General features: G+C 33.2%; 2 protein-coding genes across 4 annotated transcripts in view; both read right to left on the bottom strand.

Moving 5' to 3' along the window:
* LOC119637433 (neurobeachin) overlaps positions 1–10,205 on the bottom strand; it is a 166,297-nt gene extending 156,092 nt beyond the window's left edge. Inside the window, exon 1 of the mRNA XM_038033451.1 lies at positions 9,900–10,205. Coding sequence (XP_037889379.1) covers positions 9,900–10,118 — 219 coding nt within the window. The 5' untranslated portion in view covers positions 10,119–10,205. The remainder of the gene's footprint in view (positions 1–9,899) is intronic.
* A 261-nt stretch (positions 10,206–10,466) lies between these two features.
* LOC119637322 (suppressor protein SRP40) overlaps positions 10,467–27,977 on the bottom strand; it is a 35,827-nt gene continuing 18,316 nt past the window's right edge. Inside the window, exons 1-2 of one of the 3 annotated variants that reach the window (XM_038033277.1) lie at positions 18,802–21,585; positions 10,467–10,577 (exon numbers count right to left, since the gene is read on the bottom strand). In XM_038033277.1, the coding sequence (XP_037889205.1) occupies positions 10,545–10,577; positions 18,802–19,764 (996 nt within the window). In that variant the 5' untranslated portion in view covers positions 19,765–21,585 and the 3' untranslated portion in view covers positions 10,467–10,544. Of the gene's footprint in view, positions 10,578–18,516; positions 21,586–27,977 lie in introns of those variants that run through there. The other 2 variants (XM_038033276.1, XM_038033275.1) reach the window with 2 other exon arrangements.

Genomic DNA, 27,977 nt, shown 5'->3' with positions numbered 1-27,977 from the left:
CCTACATCAAGAGTGGTGCAAGAGTATATTAAATCAGTGCGGAATCACAAGGAATCGAGATAGACCAACCTTATATTATACCGATCGATTCAGAATCACTTCCAGAAGCTTGTGTGTCCGTCTATTTGTCTAGCTTTATTGTGTTTGGTGCAACTTGGTACACTGACTTGCTTTGATCCTAGACCAAAGTTTTTCGATCACTTCCCAGATAACGACTTCTTTTAAAAGTTGTTCTATGAATCGCAGTGGGGTGATTTAGGGTATTTTGTGATGAACGGCGGCCCACTGTAGTGTCATCTTCCGTAAACGACTTCATGTACAGCACAGCTCTTGCGACAATGATTCTATTGCCTAAAACATAGTAAATGCCACTTCTTCTTAGAAGATCGCTTAAAAGCATTTTGAATATACAAACAAACAATATTATTATTGCTGTAACTGTACCGACTTGAATTACATTTCGCTACGCCCGTATACACTTGATAAAGACTATATTGTATTACGTACCATAAGTTTCGCCTATGCGCCCACTAGCGATTTAAAGAAGAGAAAAGAGACGGAAGTCTTGAGGTTGTGCAAGAGTCTGTTTACCTTTATCGTGCCGTACCGTCAACTGATCAAACCTTGGTTGCGGCCTTTTTTTAAATAGTAAATTTCCTTCTTCTTCTTTATGCAGTTTTGTAGAAAGTTTTTCAGATTCCAGCCATGTGAAATAGCGAAGAGAAAAGAGCGGAGCGCTTAGCAAAAATCGATAAACAAAAAACGAAATTTTATAAGTTAATCTAATAGTCTCTAAATGATAAAATGAAAGCTTTACTTCGTTTCCGATATTTCGCAATAAGTTTCATATTCAATTTTATCTCTTTTTTTTTTATTTTTTTTTTTTTTAAATTTATTACCAAAAAAAACAAAAAAAAAAAAAAAAAAAAAAAAAAAAAAAAAAAAAAGAGAGAAAAGAGGAAAACGATTATAACAACTCAAGTACCAGGAAAATCTTACCACTTGGTAAATCTGTACATACTTCAATAAATATTTGTAGGTAAGTAAGCATACATATGTCAGCTAAAATTTCTAAAGGAACAAAAGACTTAACATAGCACAACACTTATAATGGAAATCTTAAAGTACTGTTCAAAACTTATGTACACCTATAACTGAAACTTTCAAGTATGTGTATGTGCTTTCAGAACGATTTACACCTCTATTCAGCAGCAAAGAAAATTTTAAACTTTTTTTCTATTTTTATTTGTTAAAAAAAAAAAGGGACGGAGGAACGTTTTGTTGGTTTTTGCTTAACATATACTTTAAGAAGTTTAACTGTACAAAGAAATCTTAAGGAACCTGTATGAGTGTATGTGCGAAACGAATTTTAAGTGGTACATTATACTTTCTATGCCGCATAACTACTTGTTCAAACACCACTTATAAATGTTATCATCAGCAAAAGTTGAACTGAAATGTACAATAAATAAAAAGAGAACGATAGAAAACTTTGATGAAAATACAAAGAGAAAGGAGAAGACGGAAGAAATTTTTTCAAAACACACGTTAGCCAACATATCCAAATACGTTTACTGTTTATAAATGACATGAAATTTATGTTTCAAAATTTTTTGCTTAGGACGTGTAAAAAAGCTTTAGATGACTCAACAAATGCGTAACATAAATGCTTGACCACAATCAAGCTACGACGAAAACTTTTACATCAGACGAGAATGTTTATTAAAATCAGAAAACTTTTTTTTCATTGAACATATGATCTCGCAATCAGTAAAACGGAGAAAGGAAGAGACAAGAAATTCTTCAAGAACCAGACACACACATCACTTTTTGTTGCAACTCTGCTCTATTATCTCTTACATTATTATAGCCTAATGCAATGAATTGTGATGTACCTAAGAATCAAATTTTTAGTATATATATTACGAGATAAGTCTTTTAAAACATATATAAATCTCTATAGGTCAAGCCATCAAATTCGTTTTCCACAATTCAATTCACTCGCGTTCAATTCATAGGCACTTTTCGAGATCAACTATTACTTTCTCTGTTATGATAAGTCTTGCCAGCAGCAAGCACTGACCGTTAAGCGACTCCTAATGTTAGACTTAATTTATAATCAATTAATAAAGAAAAGGCTCAAGTTTATAGAATAACGCGATTATTATGTCCCGAGTTGTTCATTATGAAAAAGAGATGATTACAAACTTTTGACAACATTTTTATATATATGATAGGCGATAAGACAAAATATTGCCCACTGTTGGCTAATGTTTTTTATTTGCATGTTTCTTACGGAACTCGTTTTTTGCCTTTAAAAAGAGTGTTTCTTTGTTTTTTTTTTTTTTTTAAATCATTCACAGAGGAACTCAGTTTTTTGTTATCGTCATAGGAGCTGAAATGGTGCTCCCCCAAGCGGTAAGTCGCAGGTCGGCATATGCGTTAATAAGCAGGACCAATGGTTGATGTTTGCAACGGGTGCGATAGCACATCTCCATTAACTATTTCTAAAGCTCTATTCAAACTTTTTCTAGTATATAGATATCATCGAGCATTGTCATCTTGTTGCTGTATTGCGCTTGTTTTCTTTTTAATGAACCTTTGATTCGCATTAGCTGTTGTCGATGACGTTGCTTTTTAGGTTTCTTTTGCATTTGTAACACACTACGCTTGCCATAGTGGGCTTTTGTTTTTAAGTATATAATTCAAAATTTTTCACTCTAAGACAGTTCGATACGTTACGATACGATACTTTATGGGGCTACCTAAGAGGTTATTCACATGAAAAACAGAGTGCGGTGTAATACTTAACTCAACCAAGTTTATGTTACATGTATCCAGCTTTCATCGATATACGCACCGTTTAATAAATTTGCGACATAACTCTTCCTTTAGATGTTGGTTGTCCTCATGGACATGAGCCAATGTATTGTTAGCTAACTAGGCTAAGATTTTTCAATAAATAGGGAAATAAGGTCCTCTAATAGGGCGTGATATCATTGGCGATCTGTGACGCTTACCACAGTAAAAAACTAGGAAGCTTTCAGTCGAATTCGCCGATAGGTTGCTACAAATGCATGAACAAGATCATGATTTTTGGAAACAAGAAATTATTTTTAATGATATAGGCTTACTCCTATAAGCCTGGGAACGAAAATATCGCTTTGGGCAACTAAACTAGTCGAACAATCTATTCAACAATTACGAGTAACAAAGATTTAGAACTTCATGCTTTAAGCATGAAGTTTCAACTCTGAGCTATACTATTTCGAAAATGTTGCTAAAGGAGATTAATCCACATTTTTTTAGGCCTAAAGGGATGCTATGGATGCGGAGGATGCCGCCGTGTTGAGAAAATGGTTTTATTGCGCGATTGATTTATGAAATGATACTTGGCATCGAAACATCCTCTAGCTAGAGATGATCAAGAAAATGCTCGCATTTTGGAAAGACCCAAGTCGCATTACGTTAGGCCACAAGCGGACTTGTTGCTTTTGAAATTATTCCCTACATAAGAGTAATCGAAGTTACTTTATATAATTTATAAATTGCCAGCCCATGTTTACTTTATCTATAACACCAGCAGGTACACATGCTTGTAATACAAAAATAAGCAGTAGACAGTGTAAAACGAGATACGGAATGTTTTCATTTATCGTTAAAGTAAAAACAAAATAACAAATATTACATTAAATAAACAAATAGAATAAACAAGAAATAGAAATTAACTCTACTCTGCTAAGTATTTTTTTTTTTTTTTTAACACCCACACACATATGGAATATCATACACTTGTTTGTACAAAATATTCGTATCCATATGTTATGAGTTGTTTTTTTCCCTTTGTTTTACCGACTCTCGCATAAGCACCTATATGGATGAATATACATTTATATGTATATATACATATATGTGAAATATACATATGTTCTATGTGTTATTGTGGTTACTCTTTAAATTTCTATATGAGTGACTTTGTTGGTTTATACCTGTTTTTATTATTTTCATTTCTATATATGTGTTTCATTCTCTGTGCAGGCTTTCCCTTTATAAAAATTTAAACATGAATTAAATGTATAAAATGTGTACATATATATGTATTTACTGTTTTTTTATTACTCGCATTTTATAGGGCTGGCACTTGATTTGATGTATTTGTTTGAAATTAATTGAGTGAAAATTTAATTATTTTTTTATGTTTTTTATGCTTTTTTTTTTTTTGTCTTTATTTTGCCTTTTATTCATTTAGTATAAATTAAATCAAAATAGACTAAGAACTTTTGAATTCATTGAACTTTTTTTTTTATGTAGATAGATAAGAAGTTAAATCAGTTTGAATTCATTAGTGTTAGGTTGATTTCATAATTGAAAAAATATTGGCAGAAAGAGCTTCAAATATTCCCCAAAATTTATTTGTATTAATTATTAGATGAACGCAGTAATATAAAATTTCTGTGCCTTCACTTGCAAATTTTGAAGCCTCTTTATCATTAAAACCGGACCGGAGGACAAGCACAAGCGAACGACAAATTTTGATCACACAAATTGAGTGACCCTACATATCCTACAGCACCCTACAGTTAATCATACAATGATTGTTCAAAATAAACCGTTACATAGAGAGGGTAGTCGAAAAAGTGATGTGATGCGAACCATTTTCAACGGCTTTCTGATCGTTTCTTGGGGCTCAAGATGTCGTTGCAATGAATCTTATCGGTTGAACACAAGAAAGTAACACGGACAGGTGCACAGACAAAGTTAGATTGATTAAGGAATTTATTCTGAATGCTTCTGGGCGTTGCATACATCCGCACAAATTTATTACACCCGCGCTCTTGCAGCACTCGTTGTCATGGCTATAATGAAAGAAAAGATACTTGCAACATTTTTATGCAATTGTGTGCACAATAAATAACGAAAAAGCTTATGAGGTAGGAAACGAGAAAAAGAGAGTTATATATTAAGACTTTTATAAAGATAGTCAGTTTATTAGATTCCATTAGAAAACATTTGAACTACAAGATTTGAAGATTCGCTCTTCCAGCAATTGATTCTAAATTTTCCAAAACCTTGCCATAAAACGTTATAGGATGGGTATATGGCATTATGTCGGGAAAAGAAAATTCCTTTGTTTTTAACAAATTCAAGCTAAAATGATAGCATTTTGTATATTCTCTACATTTTGCAATTGGAGTTTATAATACAGTTTCGACGTTTGCGCGATTTCAGTAGCTTACCAATCTCCTGTTTTATCATAAACTTATTATTGGAAAATTTTACTACAAAACAGAAAAAGTCCTAGAGAGTGTGACAAGAGAACACACCTGCAAGCTATTATATCTAGACAACGTTCGCAATAGCAAAATCCAGTTGTCGGAAATAAATATGGCAAAATTTGAAAAAGTTTTAATTGTATTGCACATATCCGTTTATTGATCGGTGTGCTTGCGTTAAGTTAGGTTACATAAATTTTCGTAAAAAAGTTTTCCGAGAAATTCGATTAAGCAATAGCCCAATATTAGGACCGAAAAGGAATTATAGAGGGACGGATATTAAATGACGCGACCGTCGAAAAAGCGATAGCCCGATTTAATAACAGATGCTAAAATGGATACATCCGTAAGCAAGACCAAGCCTGCTGTGTACAACGTTAGGTTTTCACAAATATTTCGCAAAAGGTTCGCTTATCGCAATTTTGCGTTATGTCTGCCATCTTTTCACAAGTAAAACGTATGGTGCATCGAAAGTGGGGATATTCAAACGATAATAACAGTTCGTGTACTTCGCCGATGACATTTCGGCAATAACACCCCAACTAATGTTCGCTTAACATCTGGCAGAAATTGTCGCTTTCACTGAAGGATGGTAGCAATCTTAACATTTTAAAAGAACGTGTTGTTTTTTCGCAACACCGGACGCACTCTCCCCGGGAGCTACAGACACACCTAACCTTTTTTATTTACTTACGCATGATATCCAGCTACAATAAATTATGAGCCGAGTACAACTGACTCTTAGAAGCAAATCTTATACTAATTACTATTAAAATCCAATGAAAAGTATATAAAGAGAAGTAAAAAAAAAAATGACGAAAACAAAAGAGAATAAAATTCATGTGTAAATAAATAAGAGGGAGAAAAAAAAAAAAGAGAAAAAGGCTTATGAAAATCTAGAACAAACGCACACCCACTTACGGTATAGATTTGAGTTGCGAGTGAACTCCTTAGCCATTGGAAACGTGCAAAAACTTGGCAACCGATAATAGTAAACAAATTCACTTAATATTGGAATGAAAGGTACGATGTTAACATCACACAGACAAATCGCGTACATTACTAGAAGAATTCGATTTCGAGATCGAACAGATATTATTTATATTTGCAAAGGACACCGAACAAATTGAAGAGCTCGTAATTATGCCTACATTAGCTACGCTTTATGTAAAGATAAAGTTTCCAGAGAAACGAATCTTTATTTTACCAAGTAATGTCGGCGGATAGATGGAACCATTTATTATATTAATTAGAAAGGGAACTCCAGAATAAACCTACGTTTCTCTAGTAATGGAAATGGTTAACAAAAGAGATGGGGGGGGGGGCAAGGGACAAGAGTTGCTTTTGAACGGATTCAATTGGATCTACATAACATCTATAGTAACGAGACCACACGACAGAGGCATACCCTAGTACTGCTCTGACTAAGCTCATGTATAGCCTTTTCGTAATGTAAGGATACTTAACGTCTTTGGACCACTATCTTAAGAAATCTAGCGCTTACCTAGCTTCGCTTAAAGAGAGCTTAAGGTGCCGATTAATATGTAATCTTTGGTCGAATAGAACCTCTAAACGAATAAACGATGAACGAATGTAGATTTTCCAAGCAAACTCCAAAAAATCCCTAATAATTGATCTCCCTTTTAGGCATCTATGCTCAAATGGAGATATATCGGTTTTGATAGTTGATTGTCAATGGCCGAGCAACAATTCATTTAAATATTTTAGGTAGCAAACACTTAACTTGCCAATGCCTCTATAGTTATCGACGAGACGTTTATTTGCACATCTGTGAGGCGGAATAAGGAAGCTACTCTTCCAACATAAAGGAAAGTCGCCTCATTTCAAAGACTGATTAGAAATATTTGAGATAATATCGCATAGTCCGTCAGGACATGGTTTAATTATACATGATTGAATGCCAGGCCCAGGCAAACAACTATATTTTAAAGATTTTAAACAGCTCCGTTTGCACCATAAGTGTCACGAAATCATAGCGAAAACGAAATATGTATGCCTGTATGGCTAAATACTTCTAGTTCTTGATGCACTGTTAGCTTTCAGTCTCATATCCATTCGGTGTTCGTCTTGATTGACGTGTTTTGAAATCCGTCTAAATCGAAATGAATGCTTTCTAAAAAAATCTACCTATTAGTACGTTATAGAGGTTGGGAAGCAAAAGTTAAGTTATAAGGTAGCTTAGCAGTAATTCATTGCCCGTATGTAGTTTCCTCGGAGCGTTTTGAAGAAAAATGCGCAATTTGAAGAGAACATACTCTAGAAGGGTTACAGCATCTATCTATTTAGAGTGGCCTTTTCCTCTAATCGCAACAGGCCTCCATTTTTAATCAAAAATAATCTACAACAAAGCGGCCTGATTCGCTTACACAGCGGCTGAGCAGTGCGATATTTGAGACAAATTAGAGTCGATTTCGTTAATTTCCCCGTTCGTTGGAATTATTAGACGCAGGCACTCGGTTAGACCCATAACGATAACTGGCAAATATGCGATGCCAAGTCGTCTTATCCGTTTTCTCTCTATTCTCTTTTGCTCGTGCTCTTTCAGTCGCAATAATTCAAAACGAAAAATTCAAAGATAGATCTTATTAGATATCAATAGATAAAACTGGACTATTCTTTGCCGATAAGTGGCTAAGAAACTGAAAATTAAAATATATTTCAAGATAATGCAGTCTTTGGCCGATATTGATTGATTGAGCTCAATGTAAATATTGAACAGAAACAATGCAAAGTTAATGTGCTGTATAGAAACCGTTACGATTGCGATTCGCTTACAGACAAACTAATCGTTTGATTCTGCTTTAGCACATTATTTATAAAGTTTCATCATCTAAAATCATTGTCGTTCGCACGCCCGGATGTTGCATTCTATTCTTGTTTGCTGGCACGTACGAATCTCGATATTGTAAGAAGAGCAGTCTTATAAAATGTGTCAAGTCTGAAGATACATTGCTCGCTTGTTGGAACGATTACGATTATCATTCGGTGACATTAGGGCGCATGATTGAACATATAATCGTTAGCGAAGCGTGCATACTTCGAGTAGTCGCAATATCGTAGGAAGCGAGCAACTCTTCAGCTATAATTTTATAAGAAGTGAACGAAATCAGGATGTCCCCAGATCAGAATGAGTGTTCATATTGCGTTATGGTGAATAGCACAACAATTATTCCTCACCTTTCAGTGTAGACCGCGATGTCCAAATATTTAATCTTTTAAGTGTTTTAGTTGTTAAATTTTTTATCAGTCAATAATATTTTAATGATTTGGTGTTAATTTTTAGTAAAAAGTCTATCATCGTCTATATGGAGTTTTTTTTTTTTTCATTTTTTATTACCTTTTATTGTTAGTTATTTTTGCGAATAATTTAATTTATTATTTAATATGCACTCAGCTGTAATGAGAAGATTAAAGGATTAATTTTATAAAATATAAACTTGCATTTAAAAATATTGCAAGTAATCTACTATATTTGTATACAATTTGTAAATATATTGAATATCGTTGCATCAGAGCGATTATGTTAAGGCCATCAGTCCATTACCAAAACCGTACGCGTAGTAAACTCAGTGAAGAGTGAACTTTAAATATAAGCTTGGACTTTTAAAAGTACTTCGATAAATTAAATCGATTAATCGTTTAGCATGAACATAACTCCATTGCGGTTACAGGCAATTTTAAAACGAGAGTTGTGCGAAAAGCTACAGGTCTAGTCACATCGAATTATGAAAAAGTGAACCCAAGCAGTAAGCAGTTCTAACCTTGAATTGTCTGCTCTCTCCACTCTTATCAGCCGACATTGATCCCTCCGATTCATACCGATTTCAATTGATGACTTGTTGTTTCGACGAGCGGTATTTTATTGTTGTTATGACGATATACAAATATGAGAGATAGTCTCAACAGACAACGCATATTTTCTAAATTGCAATACGAAACTAGCCTACGAAGTGAGAAGAGTGAGATTTTGACACAAAAGAAAAAGAAAAATATATAAAAAAAATCGATCAATTTAATTTATACTCTCAATACGCTCGTCACTAATACAAGTTTGAGAAACTTCGTAATAAAAGAACCGCTTTTAGAGGTGCCTATGAAGGAACCAGAATTTTAGCCCATTTTGAGCGTTAAAGAAGGAATAGCTAGTTTTGTTTCGAAGTGCTTAGCCAAGCACAGCTCTCATGCGAAAATATTCTCCAAATTATGGATACTTATGACATGGCCTCTCCGAAGTTTAAAAGCCCTCTCAAAGAACAACATTTCCGATCAACAGTTTAAATATAAACGAAATCGGAGGCCGAATCGGAGGCTATACCCTACGAGGCCCATCAGTGCCTCGCAAATAGCAGAATGCCTTCGACAAAGTGTACGATATCAAAAAGTTCTTAGTAAATAAAACAAAAGATGCTTGTTATTTCTTGAACAAGCTACGCATTAGTTATCAGTGTGAAGGGTAAGTAGTCAAGTCAATGAAAATATTAATATCAACGAAGATGAACTACTTTGAATCATGAAGGTTTTAAAGCAGCCTTTTTTCTTTTTTAAAAAAATTAAATATATTTTTTTAAACATGTTTATTGGTCTTAAACGCAAAACGGTACTTACCGAAAACGCTTTAAGAAATACTAAACATTGTATAATACCCTCCATGGTATCACCGGTTAAACAAAATGTACCCGTTAAATGTCTACCTTTGCGACCGACTGTTGCTGCCGCCAACGATGCATGCACAAGAGCTCTTTGCTGGCCTTTTGCATTGGCTGTGTTTACACTTAAAGCGCGCGGCAATGGTGCCGCACGCATAATACGTTCCAATGAGTCCATAATTTAATGAGTTCTTGAAAATGTTTTTGTTTTACACACTTTTTGTTGCTGCTGCTGCTGCTGCTGCTGCTGTTATTGTTGTTGTTATTGCGGTTTTTGCAAAAAAAGGCATTTGTAAGGGATTGCGAGTCTTTCATAAATAAATTTTCATTTTTACTTTTTTTTTCTTTCGTTGTTTTTTCCAAGTGAGTAAAATTCTTGTTTAGGTTTGTTTTATTGTTGTTTGTTTATCAACCGCCGAAGCAGTGTGCTTAGTAGATAAGAACGGAGCGAGAGCGATTTCTTGTTGCCGTTTTATTTTTTGAAATTTTTACGTTTTCTTACATACATAAAACTAAATAAACTTTTGTTTACAATTTTTTTTGATTCATTTTGCAATATTTACAGAATTTACCGAAAAAAAAAAAAAACAAAATTGACTTATCTTCAATAGCGGTTTGTTGTTTCGGTCGTGCCTCCCTTAAAAGAGAAATATTCCTTTTAAAATTGAGCTTAAGGGGCAGACTGATGATTGTTGATGATGAGTCTGAATGATCGAGGAAATGAAAACTAAGAAAAAGCACACTCACGCAAAGATGTTACCGATGGACTTATGTTGCAGGTGAAAATGTTGACGAAATTTCTTCGAAATGACTGCGTCAAGATAAATATTAAATAAACTTAGGGAGGGTTCTTGCTTAAAAACAAATTTAAAAATTATTTTTTTTATTTAATGCAAACACTTCCTCAGGCATGTATGTAGACCGACTGTATGTGATAAATAAAACAACACGTTTCCCGAAATAAAAGTAATATGCCATATATCACTTTTGGTATTTCATTCAATACATTTGTTTACACTTGACCTTGAAAATTCAAGTGAAAACGGAAAACTTACCTTTGTTTTTATACCCATCACCGAAAACTGTCTTTTGTCAAAGTGTTTACAGCAACCAGGAGGAAGCTTCAAAGACCCCAAAAATATATATGTATTGCTGATCAGCATCACATTTTAAACCGATATAAGCGTACCTGTTGGTTTGTCCGCTTGTCTAAGCATATCTGTCGGTTTGTCCGCTTGTGGAAGCATTCCCCTGGCCGCCTTTAATTTTTGGCCGAAAACCACGTACGCAGCTTGGTATTGAAATCGGGCCGCATATCTTATACCATCTCGGTTTTGAAAAATAAAAAAAAAATTGATTGTGTACTCGTTACCTATAAACCATAATATGTAAAACGATAGAAATTTACATTCGTATTCTATGGATAGCCTTGCAGCACCTGTGCAAATGTGAAAAACCTTCGGCGCCGCCTACTCAATATTATGGAATATTGACATTTCACCCCTTCATCGAAACTTCTTCAGCACTCAAATAAAAGCGCCACAGGCGACATAAAATGTACTCATTATTGTTCAGTTTCAAACGGCAACGGATATAGAAGATTCGGCCGCGGCCGAATACAATTTCTTTACTTGTAGTTCTTGAAGATGTTCAAAATTTTTAATTTTAACGCGTCTCGCAAATTGGAAAGGATGATTAAAAAGCTTGGCATAAAAAGTCAGGAAGTCTGAACAAGTTTGTTGAACTCACCTAAGTAGGTGTATAAATATTTTATAGGTACTTTGTAGTCTTTTTAATTTTATTTGTAATACTATCAAGCAATCCTTTAAATACGTCCGTATGTACGTGCGTTCGTTACGTGTCGAAATGAAATATCATACATAAGTTTTCTATTTTGGGTTTATAACGTAAGTTAATTCTAAACCGCTATTATGCGTTATTTATTTAAGTGGTCTAATTCACATTTTCATATCAAGCCGACTAGTCATGCGACAAGCAAAAAAAAAAAAAAACAATTCGCGCTATTGTAATAATAGGAATTATCAAAGCGCTTTCCGAATCTTATACCTTATACAAAAAGCTTGCTCCTTGTTCGATGCTTAATGCATCAAAAAATGTCGTCTCGTGTTTAGTTCAAGCATTTGTTATTTGATTTGCATACGTAATTCATGGAATGGCTCGCACGCATGTTGCAATTCTTAATATTAAGTAACTTTCATGCATACACTCAATTCTTATTTTAAAATCGTTTTTCTTTTATTCGTATACGAAAAAAAAAAAAACTTAAATTGGAGGGAAATAAGTTTTTTTGGGAAATTCCTTTAAGTTTTTTAATCGTCATCTCTACTCACTATGGCTGGCAGGCAGATATACGCTTTATTAGTTACATGATTATTATATTATTGTTATCATCACGCAGTGAATTAATCTAAAGTATAACTGGGGTGGAGTAAGCTTCGTATATCAAATAAAAACTGTGAACCGGTTCTGATGACGAACAATAATATTATAAAAGATATCACAATTTTATATAACGAAATATTTTTGCTGCCAATTTTATTAGCGATGCACGTATAACTAACTATAAGTTGAAATATTACCAAGGGAATTTCTTTGTTATGCCATATAATTTAAGAAACAGGAAGAAATTATAATTGCCTAATAAAATATGCTACAAAGCTGACATTAAAAAAACTCTTAAAAATATGTTGCAATTTTGTTAAACAATTTCTTATAAACCATCGTTAATTCGATAGGGCAAAAGCCTATTTAAATATATTTTTCGAAAGCATACTTTAAATCTAAAGACTACATAACTTTTACAACCTGCACTTGAGTAATGTTAGAGAAAGAGAGATAGAAACATTTACGTAAGACCTCCACGTATTCGGAGAATGTAGAGAACATTTCTGAAATCTCTTTATGGTTAACAAAGGATGATTTTTTTTTTTTTTTTTTTGCTTTTGATATTTTAGTTAGTCTTTCGTTCAGCAATAGGACGGACTCGTCAGCAACGAGCATTGAGCTACGAAAAGCAAGTGGGATGTTATGTTTGCTTAAGCCCTTTAGAATATTTGTAAGGGTTTAAAAAATAAGCCTTATTACATGGTATTCCCTGCAAAGACTATATTTTAAATTTGTGGTCAACCTTTTATTATTTAAGTTCTGTTTTATTTTGTTTATATTATATATGTAAAAAAAATGCATTTTTTTTTTACTTTTCGTTTCTGTTTCCTTTAACTCTTCTTCCTTTTATTTAATTTTTTTACTTTCCATTCGCCGATTAAAGTTTTCAGGCATTTTATATTTTACATTAGTACATAATAAGTGTCAAAGCATACTTTTAGACATGATTTTCTTCTTTTTTTTTTTTTTTTTTTGTATGGGTAGTTTAATAGAATTTCACGTATTTAACGCCTAACTTTATATTAAAGCAATGTTAGAAAACTAAATTCATGAAAATTAAAAAATTTCCTTTTTTATGAGTTCATTTACGACGTTGTGTATAAGCACGAGTGTGAGTTAATATTTGAGAGGTGTTATTGTAAACGAGGTAGAATTTATTTGTTTTTTTCTCTCTCTTTTTTTTTTTACATATATATATATATTTTGTATGTATGCCTTTAGTTTTATGCTTACTTAAGCAAAATGAAAAGCTAAAACATTTATATTTTATGGACGTTAAGTTAAATGCCTGGTAAATATGTACGTGAAGGGAGTTAAAAAGCATTTAAAAAAAAAAAAAGAAAACTAATTTCACTAGAAAAATTGTACGTTAAAAGATTCTCTCTACGCAAAATTGTAAAAACTTTAACGTTTTCCTACAATGCAATAAAGTTTTTCATTTAATTCTAGGAGTAATAGGAATTTTATATAGAAATGCATTTTAATTACTGATAGTTTCCTTTAATATTTTTTCTTAAAATAAATAAAAAATAAAAAAAAAAAATAAATAAAAAAAATATGAAAATCGAATGGAAAAAAGTTAGCAACAAAATTAAAATAAGAATGAGTTTCTATTTGGCTTAGGCCGAATTTTTCAATACACGCCACCGTTACTTTGTATATGATGCAACTAAAACACGACATATGTCGGAGATCATCATCTGATTGCAAAGATATAGAATTTTTCTTAAATGGTTAGTGTTACTAATACATGATTTTTTCGGCTTGACACAGACCCACCTTTTATTACGCCGATCAATTCAGAAAAAGTTTTTAAAATTGTCCACCTATACGTCTTGTGTTCGCAAGCGCGATTTATAGGCCGCAGTTTAAGTTATTTTGCTGAAATTTGGTGCACTGATGTGTTTTAACCCGCTTTTGAAAAACAGTTTGAAACGGACCCGCTTTTCAACCACTTCCCGTAATAAAACCTTATCTTGAAAAAACGTTGTACGAATAATTGCATTATCCGAAGTGGCGTAGGATATTTAATGGTCGGTCGTCTCTCACTATAGTGTTTTCACTTGTTGTTTCTTTAATTTTATTTCCTTTTAGCGGATTTTCGAACACGCCTTGACTTTTGGCTGCGGTGTAAGCGTAATGACGAATGGACAAAACGACATTGATAAACGAATTCCGACATTTATAGTAATCGAAGATATTTATACGTTATGGGATCTTGCATTCAGGTTTTATGCGTTTTTAACAAATCGAGCATACTCGCTGTCGTGTGGGGTATAAAGAGTTAAATAATATCTACAACATAATTGTCTTTCTTCTCATTTTCGTAATAAGTGATTTTCCACTATTTAATATCATTTATAATGATACGAAAAATTTTGAATAAATTGAAGTCACTATTATAGAAGACAAAAAAAAAAATTGATGAATAATTTTTTTTTCTTATTTAGCTTTTTTAATAGGAAATATAAAAGTACTGTTGTGATTTTTCTAGTTAATCAATTTTAATTCCTTTTTTCCCTCTTTTGCTTTTAACTCTTATTGCTTGAATCTCTTTATTGAACAAGGAGCCAAAATGTGTTCAATGGTTTCCTTTGTTTGCATTTCAATACTTTCCATTTACAAATGCAGACCAGCATAGACTGAAGCAGACAGACTTGTTCAGTTTTCCGTTCGGTTGCTCTCATCAATTAGGTGTCTTAAGTTGTTTTGTTTTCCGTTTCCTTTCTTTTATATATTATTTTTGTTTTTTTTTTTTCTTTAGAAACGCGGTAGTTGAAATTCCAGTCATACAGACTTACAAGAAATAAATATATAAAGAATTGCGACGCCATTGTTGTTAAATGGCGCCAACAAGACCGGTTAGTAAAATTTTAAGACTTGAAAGTACACAAGCATCAGACTCATTGGTTATCATAGTTTTATTTACTGCTTCAACTTTTTTTCGCTATCAACAGACGACCAACATTGATTTTATGTTTTAAGTTTGAGGGATAGCTTGTCGACTGTCGTACAAATTATCTTATAATTTATCCTACTGTCTTTGGTTTGACTACGAACCGATATTAACTACGACTGTTGTGGTGGTAATGATAATGTGCCTTTTTTTTTTTGTTTTTTGCTCTAAAAATTTTCCACGTCAACATTTTGATAGACTAAAGGGCAATAGTTACACATTAAAATTAATAAGTAAAATTAATGAAAAGAAATATGAAAACTGAAATTTTCTATAAACAAGTAAGAACATTATAGTCGGGCAAGGCCGACTGTTAAATATTATACACCACATTGTCTAATACAATTCTTATTTTTATTATAGAATACAAATAAATGTCTAATCTTGTTTTTATATAAACGGATATTTTTCAAGTACGTATTTATGAGGAAGCAGGCAACCTAATGTAGTATAAGTTTAGTCCTTACATAGGGCAGGATCCAGCCGGTTCAATTTTTTTCCATATAACGACTTTTTAGGATATGACGTTATATGGAGAGTGATCGGAAAAGAAGGCCGATCCGAACTCCTTTCAACAGCATTCGTCCTTGGAACACTGTGCCAAATTTCTTTAAAATAATTGTGGCCTGCACCTTGACCACAAATTTTAATGGACAGACATCAGCCGGACTTAGATAAATTCAGATTACCATTCTGATTCGATTAGTAAATTAAAAGGTAGCTCTATCTTAAGCCCTTCTGCCTTCTGTCTAATACGTCCGCACTAACTTAAACAGCATAGTTTTGCATGTGTTTTTTATACTAAACTTTATAGCATATTATAGGGCTGCATTCAAGTGCATGAAGAATTGTACTGTAGAGAAGTACAATAAAGAAATCCCCTGACTTAGTAAACTAAAAAGGATTCTTTAACATGTTCCCATGACGAGATTTACTTTGTCTCGAAAAAGGGGCAAAGATCCAGGAAATTTTTTAAGAAAAGAATATAAAAAACAAATATTCTAAAGGTAGAAAGAGGTGCAGAGAAACTGTACCGACTTTCTTCATCTTCATCAGTTTCCAATAAAGCTCAGAGCAGATTACATTTACATTTGCACCGTAATTAATAAGTGGTAAATGCATATCGTCTTGGAAAACTAATATCCAGAAAATCACTTTGGTAAGTTTTTAGCGAACGTGAATTCTTTACTTTCCTAGGATAACATTTCTAAAGTTTTCAAATAGAACTCAAAACTGAATTAGGGTAGGAACTGAGGATTTTCTTTAGTTCTGATCTGTAAAATCCCAAGTCTATAGAGAATTAAGTCATATTTTTGGGTATATCTTTCAAAGAAATGTCGATCTCAAGTAGATTTTACATTTTTTTTTGTACTTTTTATCCTATCCAAATGTATCCGCATGAGTATGTGAGTAGGTTAGAATAGTCACTACCAAGTCAGTGTTTCCAGGTTCAAATCTAAAGTGCGGGAGAGTTTACTTTGATCGCAGATATAGACTTTGATTAGTCAGTCAGACATCAGTCAGGCTGCGACTACCACTTCTCTATCTCTTTCCTCTCATCTTTCCAAATGCCATCGAATAGGATGCATTGCCTGAATGATTGGTCATTGAAAAAAAAAGAATGGTTTTATACCCAACATCACATGTGGCGCAGAGTATATTAAAGTTGCGCGGATGTATGTAACGCTCTAAAGAACCAGATGAAGATGAATCTTTCTCTGTTTTTTTGTGCAAATCGATGCAAAATCGATTTTTGAATCGATTTAAGTCTAATATCTTTGAGATATTTCGGTCGAGCATGAAAGCTATTGCCACAATTTTCACGTACACTGCTCGTATAATGCGTAAATCGTATATAAAAGAATTTACAATTTTCAAAGCTTACTAACAAATATCGCGAAATATTACTATTTTCATATACTAAATTGATATGAAACATTTGGACTGTGTCGGCCAATTTTTCGAACCCCTTCTCACATATCTGTGCCTGCAAGAAGTTAGCCTGAGATTGATTTGATATAAGACTGAATTATACCAATTTGGGTCGCTCCCCAAAACCATGTGAGGGTCCTCTTAACACGAAAATAAAACAAGAATTGTATTAGGCGAAGTGATCTGCGGTAATAATGAGCTCTCCGCGACTACAATGTTTTTAATTGTTTTATTATTGTTATTGTTAATAGTAGTAGTTTTTTTCTCAAAATTTATTTTTTTTAAGAAAGTAGACAATTGGTGCGTTGATATCATGCAACTAATCCTACCCTGCAACGACACTACGAGGCGAATTAAGATCCTAGTTTAGCGTAATGGCTATTAAATACCTCCTTTTGTTTGGCACTTCCAACGCATGAAAGTAGACCCTTATTTTTTAAGTTAGACGCGCTTCTAAGCTACATGAAGAGGTGGGTAGGTTTTGGTTTCTTTGTAGCCTTCACCTCAACCACATAATTTATTGAATTAAGAATGATTTTTATTTGATTTTCATAGCAAGCAGTCCTTAATTTAAACTTGAGCAAGAATGCTCGTGCAAAGTATACAGTCGGTCCACTTATTCGGCCCTTGTAAGCAGCGAATACAATGCAATATAATTACGTTAGATGATTATGTATCCAAGATTTAGAAGAGACGAACTTTTGACGTTATGAAAAATTCAAAACTTTTTTGCTTGCTGTAGCCTAATGGTTTAGCATCGTTTTTTCTCATTTTTTCTATCAGAAAAATTGCACTTTACTTGTTTTAAAAATGTCAAACCTTTATCAAATTGCAAAATGTAATTAAATAATTTTCTCTGTTTTTTCCCCAATATTATTTTCAATATTTATTAAATTTTTTTTTTTTTTTTTTTTGAAAGATTTTTCCAATCAAATTATGACATAAAAATAGAATTTTTTAAAATATTGATTTAATTCGCAAATGAATGTAAAATTTGCTAAGAGCGTTTGGCATGTGTTCAATGAACTGAGGCAATGAAATTGAGCGATTACAGCGAGCTTAAGCGTAACGAGCGAACCAAGTGACCAAATGGTGAAAACGAGACGATAGTTAATGCAAATATACGGTGAAAAGAAGGTGAGTGAATTGTTTGTTTGAAAATGCTGAAGAAAGATTAACAATCAATTTGTTTGTGAGTAATTGTGAGTGAGAGCAGTTATGCAAATTTAGTGAGTTTTTCTAAATGCGTGCCTTTACATCTTTTTTTTTTTTTTTTTTTTTTTTTTTTTTTTGTGCATTAGTGAATGAGTTGTGTGCTTTTTCTTAACTTTCTTTTCCCTTGAGCTTAGAAATTTTAGTCTTTTACAATTAAAAACACTTTTTAAAATACCTTTTGTCAAATTTTTCAGCAAATTATTTAGTTTTAAATAAAAACCTTTTTTCTTTTTTCCTTTTTGGTACAGATTTTGATATCAAACCAATAGTTATTTTTTTTCCTTTTTTTTTTTTATTTATGATTCTTCGCCTAAAATTTCTCCGATATGCTATAAATGCGTTTGACGCTCACACATTGACGCCGCATGCGTTCGCATTCGATTTCACGAAAATCGGTATGAGATGAGGATGAACACGAGCCCAAGGGGAAAGTACGTTCATCGGCTAAGTCGTGATCCGAGCTAAAGGCACCGGAGTTCAGCGAAGCTGAACCAGCTGTTGAAGAATCGGAATCACTTGTGTCAGCGTCTTCGTCTTCTTCCGATGAGGTCGAGGAGTCGTGAATTTGAGAATTTAATGATTGATTCGATTTGTGATGAGTTGACGATTTCGAATCTTTGCTACAACTATTGTTGTTATTATTGCTTATTATAGCTCTCTTTAATTCGACAGCCAATACCGAAGATGTTGGTGGTACTGTTATGATGGGAGTTTCGGTATCTAAAGTGGGGCGACAATTTTGTAAAGTAGGCTGAGTCGTTATAACGCCCGTAGATAGACTTGGCAAAGCAGAATTTTCTGGATATATACGATTATCTGAATTTGAGGAGAATCGCGATAGTATCGATTTCGAAGATGTCTTATTTTTTAACTGCTGTTGTTGCAGATAGTAATAGTCCCTGGGTAGAGAAGATGATCCCTGTAAGAGTTGAGTTTCATAGATGGAATTGTAAACGGGCCTAAACGTACCGCCTGCACCATTTAGAGCCGGTGTACTAACTGAATGAGATTCACCTTCAACTCGTTGTGCAATTTGCAATTTTAGGTCACTTATAACGCTAGCAGTCGATACCGTCGAATTGGTTGACGTGGAAAATGTAAAACCAGCTGCAGCCAATTGTGCGCTAAGCAATGGCGTAAGATTTGCCAAAAATTGTTCTTCTTGTTGCTTTTGACGTTGCTCGTCAAGTTGACGACGATAAGCGTCAATTTGATCGCTAGCGGAAGGTGTGGCACTATGTATGCATCCTTGAAAGAAATCCAACGCTTCGTATAGTATAAAACATAGACCCAGGACAAGAAATGTCTCCATCATAATAAACTGAAAGCCATTGGCACCAGCCAAATTCCAGCACCGTCATACACAAGTTTTTATTTTCGTTGAATTTGTTATAAGTATTTTATAGAAGTTTATAAAAAAAAAATAACTTTAAGACTTCAATAATGTTAGCACTTTCGTTGCTGTTTAATTTAACATCTAAAGTGATCGAAGTGAATTTTTATGTAAATAGAAGCTAAAAAGTGCTTGTTAGGCTTTTACAGTGAAATATTTCAAAAAGCTTAAATTTGAAAAATAATTCTAGGCTTTTTTCTTATTTACAAAATGTGCGAAAATTTGCCTTTAAATTTAAAACGAGTGCAGCACAACAAACGAAAAAAAAGAAACGATCTCAACGACATTCCAACGTAAGAATATTAAACAAATTTAATGCAATCCGAAAAATTGCCAGATGTGTAAAGCAAACGAAACAACGAATCGATATGATAGGCTAAGCGTTTCTTTTCTATTTTCTTATTTAATTGTCATGCCCTCTACTCTATATATCTATAATGGTCTGTCGCATAGTCGAGTGAACCTGGGTCGCGGCTGCCATGCTCGCGGATTCAAATCTCAGTGCGGTTTGATTATACTTGGTTGTAATTACATTGAGTGCATAGCCGGTAACGACATAACACTTACCGATTGCAATTTTCTCATTTCTTTCCGACCATCGTTGCTCTTCATATACACAGTGCATCCCCTGAATGATTGGTCATATTGAAAAAAAAAAAGAAAGAAAAAAAAAAACCATTTTTCGATATTCAAGCTTTCTCTTGGTTTGTCGTAAACTTAAAACGCATTGTGTTTGTCGATATATACAACCTGATCCGCCGTATTATAGTACGAGTGAAAACCATCGACTTGCAATATGAAAAGGATCAGCTGTACGGAACCTGAACTGACGCATTAGACTAAACAACAAGTTCGGGCAGAAAAATGTGAGATAATTTCCACAATAGTTTAATTTTTTGTCACTTAGAAGAAACTTATCCGCCCAAAGTTAACCCCAATATGTTCTTTTCTCTAACTGTACAATTCACACTCAATAGCACTATTCGTTGCCACTAGAATCCAAGGACAACTTCAATGGGTGTTGATGTTAGTAATAATGTGAATAAGTGCTGATGTTATAGCGAAAAGTTGATTTGCATATTTATTCGCAGCTCTTTCTGATGCGGCAAGTATTCAGAAGAGAATAGGAAGTGAACAGGTCTATTCCATTACACAACTTGCGATACAAGCACATGTTAAGGTTGTGCGGATGTATGCAACATCCGGTAGAATTTGAGGTAGACAAATTTTTTATTATTGTCTTGTAATCTTGTGTTCAAGCCACAGCCCAAGGCGCCGAACAAGGTCAAGAAAATGCAATAATTCTCCCTACGAAAAATAGATAGGAAAATAAGAGAAAGCTATCTACGATTGCATTTCCTCATTTCAAATAAGACAGCTTTTAACGTCTAGTACAGATTCCGGACATTTTCTTAAGCCAAACAGTCATGCATAAATAAATAGGTCTAGTTTGGCTACCTGATCGCTTAAACGGTCCTAACAATATAAATACAATCCGTTCCTTCACCTAATGAACCTAAAAAAGCTTTGCCAATCGGTTACACCTCGACGTTCTCTAATAATATTATATATGACCGTGATGAACAAAGATCGACCCAGACATTTTGTTCCCATAGGATCCTTAACTTAATCGAACTATTCGTGGGATTCGATTTGCCGGCCGACGTTTATTTTCTAAAAATTTCAACAACAATAACAATATGAAAATGAAAAAAATTAGTAGAAGCCACTATTAAAGATTGTAAGAAATTCGTTTGTGAATGAAAATATTTTTTTTTTAAAGTCTAACATGAACTTAACTTTGCGATATTTTCATGGAAGTTTGGTACACTAACGTATTTTGATTTAGGGACAACGCTATTGAAAATGGTTCCGATCGGTCTATTTTTTCGATAATTTTTCTTATAACATCTTATTGTGAAAAGTCGCGATGTGGAAAAAAATTGCAATTTTCAAAATTTCTCGACAAAAGGCGCTGGGTAACAGTGTTACGACGTTTTGAATTGGTATGAAAAATTTGGTTTGGCTGGGGCAATTTTTTCTCATACAATCGTTCATAGGAAAAGTGAATCTTTGTGTGGTAAGAAGGTCTTATTTTCAACATTTCATCCTGATAATTGATTCATTCAATTAGTCATTCAAATAGTCAATTGAAATATAAATCAATCTTACAGAATGTGGACCACATAAATCTATATTTTAGATACCACCGCATATAACGGTTTTGACGAAGTGGGAACACTTTTATGCCAAAAAGGCCGATTTGTCAATCGTTTATGGTGAAAACTTGTTTATGACAATAATTGGACATAGAACGAAAAAGTGAACGAGATTTGAAACGTATGGGTCTATTTCTTGGACCCTACTTCATATATGATTTCTTATAATTAGTAACTCAGGAAAAGGTTTTTTTTTTTTTCATATTTTATGATGAAAATTGGTCCACAGCAGCGATTAAGCAAAAAAATTAACGATTAACGACAGGCAATTTGGATCACATAGGTCAATTTTTTTGACCCTATCATGACAAGCAAGTTCTTATATGGAGAGAAAGTTCAATTTCAATTGAAACTGAAAGACAATGAAATTTTCAGGAATTCAATTAAGTTTGGCAAATCTAGAGCAGGCCTTGCGATAATTTGCTCATCCTCCAATATGCGGTCTTTTGTGAAAACTATGCCTTTGCATGGAAATAATGTGTAATATTATTGTTCTATTATTACCAAAACGAGCGAATAGTTTTGCTAGGCGAATTTGTGCATGGTATTTAATGGTCGGCCTTGTCCGGCTATAATGTTCTTACTTGTTCCGTTTAAACATATTTATGTAAAATAAGGTTGGTAACCTAAATTTAAACTAAAATGACTTTATAAAGTAAAGAGCTAAAAAAACAAAATTCTTATATCAGAATATATCTTAACCCTTAAACTTCTTAAGTTCTTAACTTCAGTTAGGATATTGCTTAACATTGTACTTAGGCATCATTATCGATTACTTTCTGCTTTTGTTCGTTAATTAAAAAATAATTCTTCTACCATATTATATAAAAATCTTCTTAATTGAAATTTATTATAAAGCAAAACTTTTATATTTTCATCGTCAGGAGTCAATTTCATATCAAATTGAACAATTTTCCTAAAATTCTTTTCTTTTGTTTCTTGTCTATAAACGAAAAATCAATGAACATCCTTAGCTAGCACACAGAACACCTTAGCTTGTAGCCGAAAGCAACAAATTCTAGAGAAACGTCAATACAATTAAAGAAATTTAACAATTCTTTTTATTTTCTAAATTCGAAATAAATAAATAAAAGAGTTTAAAAATTTAAAGTTCACCAATTCGGTCTTTAAATTGACCATTTTTTTAAAAACCACTTTTCGGTAAATGCATGCATAACAAGCTGACAGATTCGCAGCGGGAGAAACCTAAGCCTCTCTGATGCACTTTCCTTCCATTTTTGTTTTAATTTTCTTGGCCAAATGTGAAATTCGAACGGGTTTCCTCGTTAGTCATTAGAGAGATAGCTTGTAGCGCGTATTCTCGCTCGGTTCAATCATATATGCGTGTGTATACGTCTGAGATGTCCTATAAAGGAAGTAATTATAGTTACTAAGAAATCGTAGATAAAATCGAGCGGAGTGTCCAAAAAGGTTTTTGAATTTTTGGAGAATTGTTTGCGAAAGTGCCGCCAACTCATATTCAAAATATCCTACGACGAATGGAAAGATGTCATATGGATATTTTCGCACGATAGGATGAATGTGCAACCAATGAATCGAGTCATTATGTTTTCTCTTCTATCTGATAATCAAATTCTGTTACGTTGAATACTTCTTGCAGTAGAAGGTTATACATTTAAACATCTAGTCGAAGTCAGAAAGTTTTGTATAATGCAATAATGTATTAAGTTAATACGACCGGAGGTTGCAACGGATAAACGCACGTTCAATTTCATTTTCCATCTGACAAACACTCCACGGACGATCACATTCAAAAAAACGCAGGCTCAGAAACCCTTATGAAGACAGAGGGACGAGCGAAACTTTCTTACCGAGCAGGCTGGCATTATACCCTGTTCTACTTTACCTCCTGCTTTACGTACGGTCTCTTTCGGCCCTTGGCAGACATCTTTCATATGTTGAAAAAAGAAGGAAAAGAGAAAGAAAAGGATATATCTGCGATATAACTAACATAGCATAAAGAAGAAGAAATAAATGCCTGGCGATAGATGTTTTATTTATAAAGCAATTAAGCTCCTAAAAGCAAGCTATGTATTACTGCATAATAACAATTTATGGTTGGCTTACGTATTCGAAATTCGAAGAAGAAACTCAAAAAACCAATGGTACTTTCGCGTATGCCTACATTCCGGACGTTCAGTAATAGACTACAGAATTTCATTTGTACCCAGTTTTTCTATTTCGTTGATTTTTTTTTGTTTTTTTTTTTTGTTTTTGTGGTTAGCTTTTGTTTTATGTTCGTAGTTTTGTTGGGCGAAATAGTTGTTTCGGTAAATTTTTATAATTGTTAGAATATGCGCTGGCGTGTGAAATGTTCGAGTGAAAGACATTGTTTTGTGTTTAGAATTTTCTTTTTTTTTTTCTTTTATGTTAAATATCTTTACAATAGTGGCGATTGTTTGCAAGGGATTCACATACATTTACACATCTGTCGTTTGTTGAGATCGTTGTTGCAAGCAAGGAGAAGAATGTAAAGATGTACGTTCAACTTGTTGGACGTTTTATGCATTAAATAGAAATAATTTATTTGAAAATTAATTTAAAAAAAAATTCGCCCTTTCTCAGATTGGAAGTTCTTTGCACTTTTACATTTCATATAGTAGAAGACAGTTTCGAAGCTGTTTCTTAATAAAAAGTAACTTAATTTAATAAGAATCGCTCCAAGCCAATATACACATACATACGCACATGAACATGTACATACATACATATATATATACATATATATATATATATACGTGCATTTTGCAAAATATTTGCACGTCCGTCCATCCAATCGGACTGTTTTTAATACAATATTTACAATGTATCCGGAAAAGGCATGTATTAATTTTCCGAGCGATATTTCATTTAAGTTAAGCCAAGTTGTTATGTCCCACACAATTTGCGGTACAAAAATATATTAAATTTGTGCGAATGTATGCAATGCCTGAGATAGATCCACGTCTTCTTACGCCGATCAAATCAGATTAAACTCTGTTAAATTGATTATGCTGTGGTGGACGGAAGCTAGCTAGGATAAATCCATACTTCTCTGACATTTATGACACACGAGCATATTAACATTTACTGGGGTAAACAATCTTCTATGAAAAGGAACTTTTGGGGAAAGGGGATGGAGTTTGGTTTAATGGAAGCTTCAAATTATACAAATTGCATCAATAACAATAGCAGCACTGAAGCAGCAAACATATCAATATAGTCTTTGGGAATGCTCAAAAGCTGCGGAAAAGCGCAAGAGTGAAACAACGCGATGCAAAATGAATATAATTCATTAATAAAGAATCGCAGGCAGGTTTGTCAAGAAAGTTTGGCGTCGGTTTTCATAAGTACAAAATTAAATAAGAATGTTTGATAGAAGCATTAATTTTTTGTTTGAAAAAAATTTGAAAGTTTCTAAACAAGAGGGGGCCTATAAAAACCGTTAAGTCTTTGTGGAACATTTCCACAACTATCTTATGAATCAAAATACGTGAAAGCACTTGCGTAGCGCATAACAGCGTTAAGTTACATTTTCGAATCAGAATTAAATTGCACGTAAGTATTTGCCGTTAAGATCTGAGAAATAAATAAATAAATCCAAAAAAGCATTTTAGAAAATACGCTTACGCGAAACAAATGTACCTGTAAAGGAACGCATCAAACACATCCAGTTAAGGTGAAAAAGAACAACGCCGCATTGTATGTGTGTGCTTAATTTAGTTCTAAAGAAGGCAAGGAAGACTTGAACATGAACGTTACGACTAAGAAGTGTGAAGTAATCATACCAGGATGCTTTATATTCTTTTTATACCCATTACCGGAGAATTAGGTTCAGAACGTTTGCAACTTCCAGAAGGAGGTCTCAGAGTTCCCACAAAATCTACACGATCTCGAAAAGCGTAAAACCCTCAATCGATAAAAGTTTGCTTTTTGTACGCCTGTACAATATCCGTTGTAAATTTCTCCTGGTCGCAAAAATGGTGCTACCGACTTCAAAATTCGCACAAAACAATAAAATTTCTTGCACCTAAGTTGGCATTGAAAATGAGCCAATTCTACAAAAACTTAAACGTATATTCTATGGAAATTCTCAATACCTTTGCAACGCACAGAAAGTATCTTGAAAACCCACAGTGTTAAATTCGAAATGCACCTAAGCATGTCCGCCTGTCCACCTGCTCAGCTATGTAGTGCCTATAATAAATATTCTGTTGTTCGCAAATATGAAGATACCGCGCACAAATTTGAAAAAGGACTTGAAAACGGCGTAAACTTTTCAAAGAAGACGCCTACAACGCCCACAAGTGTGAAAAACCTTTACTTTCCGTATTTTTTGCTTGCTACTCATAATCTACAAAAGATACACTATATAAATTCCAAATTTTATTCTGAGAATGGAAAAAAACAACAGCGCCCGTCTCATGTTATATAGAGTGTGGAAATTTAATTCTTTTCCTTTTTTTAGTCACTTATCCCACTATAAACTTCTTTACTTATCTTCATTCTTTTCTAAAAATATCTTTAATCTGTTTAACTTAACCTCAAACTCCCTTACTCCAAATTTTAAATTTTAGCGCCGTCGAGAAGGCAATGAGTACTTTTACTGCAATCTTCACTTAATCAAAGAAGGAAGGAAAGACAGAATAAACGCACTGCCATACCATTATGATATTAAATGTGAACGCTTCTCTTTCGAAAATATTAATCGATAACTGTTAATTTACATACAAAAAAAGAAAGTTTTGATTATTTTTTTTTTATATTAGATTGCAAAAAACATTGTATGTAAGTAATAGTAAATGCTTTGATATTAATTAAAGTAATCATATTAAAATTTTCTTTTTTATTTTTTTATTACATTTTTTTTAAAAATTCGTAAAAGTATTACAGTGTTCTATATGTAAAGTTTTCTTTGCACAAAAATTATTCTGTCATGATGGAGGTCAATGCGGTAGAATACGTAAATGATATATGCTGATGGTGCCAAAAAGCCAACAGCACTAACAGAAATTGTTTCTGCAAATGCATTGAAGCCCACGTACCAACACTTCCAAGCGATTAACTTTCCTTGATCAGTAAACATGGGTAAAAAAAAAAAAATAATAATAATAAGTCAGCAAAGCCGTAGTGCATTTATTGAAGATTTATAAACATAATTTAACCAATTTACAATTTAAATTCGAAAGTCTATAGTATTTTTATGCAAAAGATATGCATTCGTATGAGAGACGATATAAGTGCATGTTTGTGAAAATTTTCGGTATAGTTATTTACGTCACACGTATACGCAGTAATATAAACTGTTATCAATTTCACATGTCAGGGCCGTTTTTATGTAGAAAATACAGAAGAATGTGAGAGCTGGAATGAGAAGAATAACAAGATGCGAAAAAAGGAAGAATATATAAAAAATGGAAACGAAAAGAAAAAAAATGTTTTCTGTGGCATAGCATAACCGTAGGCTGCTTTTGTTATTGCTTAACGCAAAAGAAATCCAAGAGAGAAAGCACAAAAAAAAAAAGAAAAAAATACACAAAGCGACACTCCGAACAATGTTAAGCGACAAATATGAAATGGAAACACTTACGAGTTATCTAAGCAGACTGATATAACAAAAGTAAAAGAGCTGCAAAGCAAGCGAATGGGAAAATGTGTAAACTAACGGCACCAATAATAATAGCAACAACCAACTACAGCAACAATAATAATAATAATAATAATAATAATAACAAAAATAAAAAAACGGCAACAGCTCTAAAGGCAAGAAAAAAATAAATATTGTCTTACGTTAGAAATGTTAACATGTTTTCTTGCATAAAACGTAAAAGAAGAAGAACAACGAATGAAAGAATAACGTTAACCTTCACCTTGTTTTTGACCGTATTTTCGTTTGTATACATACATGTATGCATG

Source organism: Glossina fuscipes, unplaced genomic scaffold (genome assembly GCF_014805625.2).
Source record: "Glossina fuscipes isolate IAEA_lab_2018 unplaced genomic scaffold, Yale_Gfus_2 59, whole genome shotgun sequence".
In the NCBI taxonomy this organism is placed as follows: Eukaryota; Metazoa; Arthropoda; class Insecta; order Diptera; family Glossinidae; genus Glossina; species Glossina fuscipes.
This window is presented reverse-complemented; position numbering and strand designations above follow the sequence as displayed.